Source organism: Eschrichtius robustus, chromosome 6, assembly GCF_028021215.1.
Source record: "Eschrichtius robustus isolate mEscRob2 chromosome 6, mEscRob2.pri, whole genome shotgun sequence".
NCBI lineage: Eukaryota > Metazoa > Chordata > Mammalia > Artiodactyla > Eschrichtiidae > Eschrichtius > Eschrichtius robustus.
Window position 1 is genome coordinate 144,256,501 of NC_090829.1, and position 6,842 is coordinate 144,263,342.

Below are 6,842 nucleotides of genomic sequence, written 5' to 3' on the forward strand. Positions count from 1 at the left end.
TTCTGTCCCCAAGGCCTCAGGGCAGGAAGGGAGAAGCCCCAGGCTCTGCGCTTTGGGCATGAATTGAGCGCTGCAGGCAGGGTGACCAGCTGCTGTTTCATCCTCCTCTTGCAGGTTTAAGGAGCACTGACCCCTCGAGTCCCGTGGAGGGAGGCTGGGCCAGTCCTTCACAAACTGTCTTTCAAGGAAGAGTTCAAATAAAGGATCCTGTGTTGAAAAGAGTGATTTACCCTTGCCTTTTGCACATTCACCTGGGAAAGACACACAAGCCACCTTGAGAAATCCTGGTTCTATGTCAGCCGGGCCGTGGAGCTCCGGCAGTGGTGGAGCAGCTCGTGGGCAGTGCCGGCTGCCGCCCGCTGAGCCCCACGAGCTGGCACCTCGGGGCGCCGGGTGGCCCCTCCGCATCCTGAGCGACAGCGGCCGGTACTGGTGTGCGGCGCCCAGGGGAGCTTCGGTCTCTCTCAGGTATTTCAGCGCGGGATGTCGGAGCGGGTGGAGCTCAGGTGGCAGGAACATGCCGGGGGCCAGTCAGGATGCTGCAGGCGGTCGGGGTGCGGACAGCAGAGACGCCTCTGCAAGGACAGAGCCGACACCTGCATCAAAACCAAGACAGAGCTCAGACCCATCGTGTCACCCAAAAGATGTCCCCAGCCCTTCCCCCTGCTCTGCACCCAACCGGAAACGGTCCAGGGTGGACTGCGATGAAGCCGTCAAAGCCTGTGGACAGTCTGGAGGACAGACGGCCGCCCCGGAACCCCGGGGGTTCCCGTCGCCGGAGCCCCAAGGGCCCCGAAGCCACTGGCCCCGGGTGGGGTGGTGGGGAGGACACGGCGAGGCCGGGCCCCCAGCCCAGCCCTCTGTCTCCCCCATGACGCCACGCACAGACCGGGGCCTGTCCTTGGTGACACAGCACTGGAGCGGATTTATTTATTGAAATGGGTAATGTGTTACCGGAGCTTAGGGAACATACGTGGCATCTTGTTATTGATTCAGACAAACTCCGATTGTTCTCTAGCCACTTGTTGCCTCGGGTGTTGCCTCTCGGTTGTTGACCTTTGAAATAAAATGTTTAAAAAAAAGAAACTCAGGCAGAACGTTGGTTATTTCTGCTCACGTCTCCATTACGTTCAAAAAAGAAAACTTCCAAGTAGAGCCCCGTGCTCTTGGCTTTCTCGGGGTCGGACACAGTCCGTGGTTTTGCAGCTGGAAGCAGAGACCGTTTCCAGCAGAGAGGGTGTCACCTGCTTGCAGACAAGTCCCCAGTCTACACAGAATGTCGTGCCCAGGCCCCAGCAAACCCAGCGGCTGGATGTTTTGTAAATCATGTGATGCAAGGAACACCCCAAGGTTTGTCCTTGACGATGAAATGTCACACACCGGGAGGAGCAGGGCTGCCCTTGAAAACTGCACAGTTCAGGGCAGGCTTTCAGACGTCCTTCTTAGAACAGGCGTCTTCTAAGACGACACACGTCTTTGTCAGACAGGGTGCCGAGTGTTGACACCTGTGCACTGACAGGAAGGCTGTCCCCGGGGCCGTGGTCAGGGTGTGGCCATAGATCACGGTCGTCCTGTCGTCCCCGCTCTCCAGGGGAGGGCAGGTGAGGTGCAGGCTCTTTTGAACACAGTGGTCTTCACAGGGAGCTTGCTTTTTTATTAACCAAAGTTACTTACACTAGAAAGTTTCCTCCTACTAAAGATAAAATTTCCATCGACGTTAAGTGGATTCCATACAGTTTCGCACACACGGTTCACTCAGCCTCATTCTTCTGTCCCTCCGGCGTCCTGTGTTTCATCCTCTGCCTCTGGCCCACACGTCCTTCTCATTCTCCCTCCCTGCCCTTGGCTGTAAGCATCCTTCTCTCCTGGCCCCCAGGGATCGCGGTGGCCTGAGTTTGTCTGTGCCCCGCAGGCTGCGGCCCCCTTGCTACCATACAGCCTCTGTCCTTCTTTCGTTACTAAGTTGCATCAACCAGGGCAGGAAAAGACTCAGAGCTTCCGCCTCAGAGCGCAGTTCTGTCTGGGGCCTGAGCTGGTCAGATGCCCAGGTGAGGTCTTGAGTTGACCCAATTCAATTCTGCACCTTCCCCGAAGAATAGCTACCCTCTGTTGTGGTTCAGCAACAGAAAGCTTTTTAGGAGGTGATCGTTGTTTTTCCCAACCCAGGGCACTAAGGTATTAGAAGAAAATCTTCCACAACCCACAGAGGAAGAGGGGCAGCCGTCCTGAGCCTGCAGAGGGACAGCAAACAACGCCCTTGAAGGGGAGAGTGGACCCCTTTAGAAAAGGAGGCTCACACACGGCTAGTTTTTAAAGCAGCTTGGCTGAAGCATTCTCTATCCATGAATGGAAGATTTCTTCCTGACTTTTAAGGAAAAAAGTATATGATTTCAGTATAAAAATACATCATCGTTTCATCCCGCGCAGTAGCTGGGATAATATCCTTCTGCAAATAGCCAGCCGTGGTGCCTGCATGCTTGTATTCATATGGAAATGTAACTCTGCCCTTCTTGAATTTATATGTCCGTAAGGTTTTCCTATTCAAATCCATAAAAAATGCCCAGGATGATTGAAATGCAAGCTTGTGACAGGGGCAGTGAAGGAGCCAAGGGCGGGGCTACAGCCCTCCAATCACAAAGGAACGAGAAACTGGTCCTAGAAACTCGCCATAATAAAGAACCCCCTCAAAGTCAAAAACCAGAACCCCCTCGGATCACCTGCTTGTAAAATCCAATAAAAATAAATTACTAGAAAAAATGAACTGGAAAAAGAATACAAGTCATAATTTTTTATCATTAGATCCAATACACATACAACCACTCTGCCACATTGCTGTAGAAGTTTGTGAATGCTTACGCCCCTCTCTGCTTACACTTTTTAAAAAATTTTATTGGAGTAGAGTTGATTTACAACGTTGCGTTAGTTTCAGGTGTACAGCAAAGTGATTCAGTTATACATACACATACATTCATGCTTCTTCAGGTTCTTTTCCCATATAGGTTATTACAGAGTATTGAGTAGAGCTCCCTGTGCTCTGCAGTAGGACCTTGTTGGCTATCTATTTTATATATAGTAGTGCGTGTATGTGAATCCCAAACTCCTAACTCATCCCTTCCCCCCAGCCCACGTTTCCCCTTCGGTAACCATCCATTTGTTTTCGAAATCTGCTCATCTTACCGTGAACTGTGACCAGGGACCCACCAGACACACCTGGAATAGGAGGGAAACTTGCAGGGGACGGAGCTGCGTGGCGGTGTGGCTGGTGGCCCCCCCGGGGGATGGGGGCTCCAGGGTGGATGGCTGGAGGCTGGAGGCTCTCTGTGGGGGTGCAGGGGCTGCTGTGAGTGAGCCCCACTGTGTGCCACCTGGAGTGTCCCCAAGGAGCCTCAGCAGCCTGGCTTCCAGGGCGCCCCAGGTCCGCCAGGCTGGGAAGTGCCGGCAGCTCCTCTGCTGGCTGGCCGGGCTGGCGGGCTTCTGTTTCTCCAGCCAGAGCCCAGTGTCAAACAAACACATGGGCCCCTTGTTCAAAAGTCAGAAAAAAGTGCTGTTCAAAGTACTAGAATATAAAACGTTTTCCCTCTTCCCTGGGAAGGGGCGGTAGGAGACAGGATCACGGGACCGCTGAGGATCCAGTCCTACAGCCCCTTAACACTGCCCCGCCGGACTTCACTGCAGACCACAGCTCCGGAGAGAACACCCTGCAGGACTGAACACGGCAACGGCAGAGCAGTAAACCCCAGCACAGGGCCCCTGACAGCGGCGGCCGTGGCCCGTGAAGCCATCACGGCAACGCCGCTGCTCCTCCCAGGCTTAGACAGGACCTGCAGGCCAGACGGGGAGCCCGCTGGTCCTAAGGGGCCCGGGGCCAGAGTCAGCCGGAGGGGGCTCGCGTGATCTCCCTGCCGCCGTGCGGCCCCCGCACGTCGTGCAGCCCGTTCGGGTTAGGGTGGCCTGTGGGCGTCCTCCTCTAGGGTGTCTGAAATGTCCCCCCCCACCCCCAGGAACGGACACGGGTTCTGGGCTCGTCCTGTTACCGACCAGGGTTCTTGGCCTCCTTAACCAATAGCAGTTGATCAGAGGCCAGACAAGAAATTCAGGCGGGGCTTTACTGGGGCCCCTGCTGCAGCACGCGGCATCGGGAACAAACCACAGGTCCCCTTGCTTGATCGCTCCCTGAGGGGGGCGAGCTGGCTCCTTACATGGGTTGAGGGCAGGGGTGTGTCCAGGGGTCGGGCCGGAGGGGCGGCTTAGGTGCTTTGCCTACCCCTTAGGTGGTGGTGTGTGCCGGGGGCATGCGCAGTGCCCTGCTTTTGCTCCTGGCTCTTCAGAAGTGGCAGCTGGGTTTTGGTCTTTTTGTACCTTGCTGTCATTAATTTGCCCCAGCTGTGCGTGCACACAGTTATTTTTAGTCCCTTATAGTTTCTTTGTATTTTGTTGCTGGAGAAGACGTTTGTCCAGGTGCCAGCCCTGCAGCAAAGGGTCTCGGGTCCCAGCCTTCCAGGTCCCGGGCCGGCCTGGCTCTCCAGGTGAGCCAGTCGGTTCCTTCCAAGTCACCCTTTCGCCAATCAGCCTGGTGTCACTGTCCCCTGAAGGCTCAGACTTCCTGATATGCTGCTAAGGAAGCGTGGTTAAGTGCCCCCATCCCCGGCCTGTTCCCACCCGGCCACGGCCGAGGGTGCTAACCGACCGGGGCCACTTTACCAAGGCCCATGGGAGCGGGGCTCCGAGGGCAGTGGCACCGCCACGGGGAAGGGTTCCACGCCAGGAGCCGGACTTCCCCACACCCCGAATAAAGCACAGGAGCTGGCACCCTAGACCCGCACAAAGCCTGACCCTGAAACTGGTGAGTCACCACCCCAACTGAGATGCTTCCGTGACAGGGCAGGGGCGTCACCTCCAGACTCACTGCGAGCCAACTGGGGACCTTGTGACATCTTGACAGAGGGTCCTGGCCCCGCTGAGCCATTGCAGGGGGTACCCCTCGGGCAGAGCCGGGCCGTGTCCCGCAGCTCAGAAGGCGGGCAAGGCTGCTAGAGGTTTGCCCCTTTTGATGGGCTCGTCCCCCCTTTCCTTTTCAGTCAGATGCCTCGGTACCTGTGTCCTAAACACCATTTCCTCTCCTCTTCCCATTGGTTTTACTTATTGATGATTTCCCAATAGCACCAAATGGCTTACTGTCCGGCCAGGACACATCACACATGCGTGTAAGTGTGCACGGGTCCACCAGTGTAGAAACTAGATCTATTTAGACTATTTTTGCTACTTTGAGTCAAACTAAACTTACAACCAAAAACAGATAACCCTGGCCAAAACATATCTTTGTGTGTCGAAGTCGATGTGACTGAGGTCCCCACGTGGGTTGCATTTGCACCAGAAAAGCCGGGTGCTTTGGGGGCCGCAGGAGAAGCAGGTGGCTTGCTCCAGAGGGCAAGGGCTACAGCATTCTCTCCACAAACGTGTCTGACGCCAAAAGGCTGAGGCCAGTACTTCCTTCCCTCTACCCCCTAAGCGAGAACCAGCCCCGTTTCAGGGGAGCCCCTCACCCCTTCATGTACAACTGATCAATGATTGTAACTTCACAGCCATGTAGCTGGGATGCAGGGCAAAAGGTAGAAGGTTACCCCTACCCTGGAAGGGGCCCCGGGCCTCCCTGCCCTTGAAAGTCAACATTATTCTGACCTTACTAGTTTTCCTGTACTGCAGCGAGTGAGGGTGTGTTTCCTGTCGTGTGTCAGCGGCCCCCGGGCACCTGCGCCAGCCTCTTGAGAGCTTTTGCCCGTTTTCCTGTTGGGTTGCTGGCCTTTTTCTTTCTGTCTGGCAGAGTACCTCCTGGAGCTGGTCCCCATCTCTGATGGTTGGTTTTCCGCTTGGCTGGTGTGTGTCTGTGTGTGGGTGTGCATGTGTAGTGCCCTACTGGTTCTGTGTGTCTGTTGGAACCCTGACTTGTACAATGTCTTCCTCTATTGTCTTCAGGTTTTAAGGGGACATGTCTTATTTTTATAATCAGAACAAGTAATAAAGTTAATTTTGAAAGTAGGGGTAACACTAGAGAGAAAGTAAAGACCACTGTTGTGGGTTGTGGTCTCCCGGGCCAGTTGTGTTTCAGCACGTTCTCCCAGGGGCTGCAGCAGCAGGGCTGTGGAGCCTAGGACCCTGCCACACCCTCAGGGACATCAGATGTCACCAACTGCACAAGCGCTACGTTCAGAACCCCCGGCCGGGAAGCCACACCCGTGAAGACACCTCTCGGGTGCCTGGAGTCATGACTTCAAACCCAATCGGTAGACTGGTGTCATTCTTTCATCCAACACACGTGTCTCCCGGTGCTGGAGAAGACCAGTGACACGCAGGGTGAGTGCAGCCCCTGCCCCGTGGGGTTGATTCTGTGGGACATAGACCAGAGCTGCAGACAGACCAGCAGTGCTGCGTCAGGGGGCCAATTCTAGGAGAAACTAAACCAGTGTGAGGGGACGGGAGGGAAGAGGTTATTTTACATCGGATGGTCGTCTTTGAGGAAGGGGTACCTGAGCAGAGGACTCAGTGACGGGACGGAGTGAACCATCCAGGGACCCGGGCAAGCTGGCAGGACGGTCAGCGGGCACCATCCACAGTGGACGCCGCCTTAACCAGGACTGGCAGGGCCAGGGAAGGGAGGGATGGAGGTGCAGGGGGAGGCGGGAAGGGGCTGGCCACAGCAAGGCTGAGGTTATGATGGCGGAAATGGGGTCTGACGTGGGGGGAGGCGGGCCAAGCTGGGCAGTTGCTGATCGGGAGACAAGGGTTAGAGACGGAGGGGCCATACGGAAAGCCGATGTGCGTGAAGAGTAGCAGGCTCAATGTGG

General features: G+C 55.7%; 1 protein-coding gene across 1 annotated transcript in view; it reads left to right on the forward strand.

Moving 5' to 3' along the window:
* SLC37A1 (solute carrier family 37 member 1) overlaps window positions 1–1,050 on the forward strand; it is a 65,766-nt gene extending 64,716 nt beyond the window's left edge. Inside the window, exon 20 of the mRNA XM_068545797.1 lies at window positions 115–1,050. Coding sequence (XP_068401898.1) covers window positions 115–130 — 16 coding nt within the window. The 3' untranslated portion in view covers window positions 131–1,050. The remainder of the gene's footprint in view (window positions 1–114) is intronic.
* The last annotated feature ends 5,792 nt before the right edge of the window (window positions 1,051–6,842 follow it).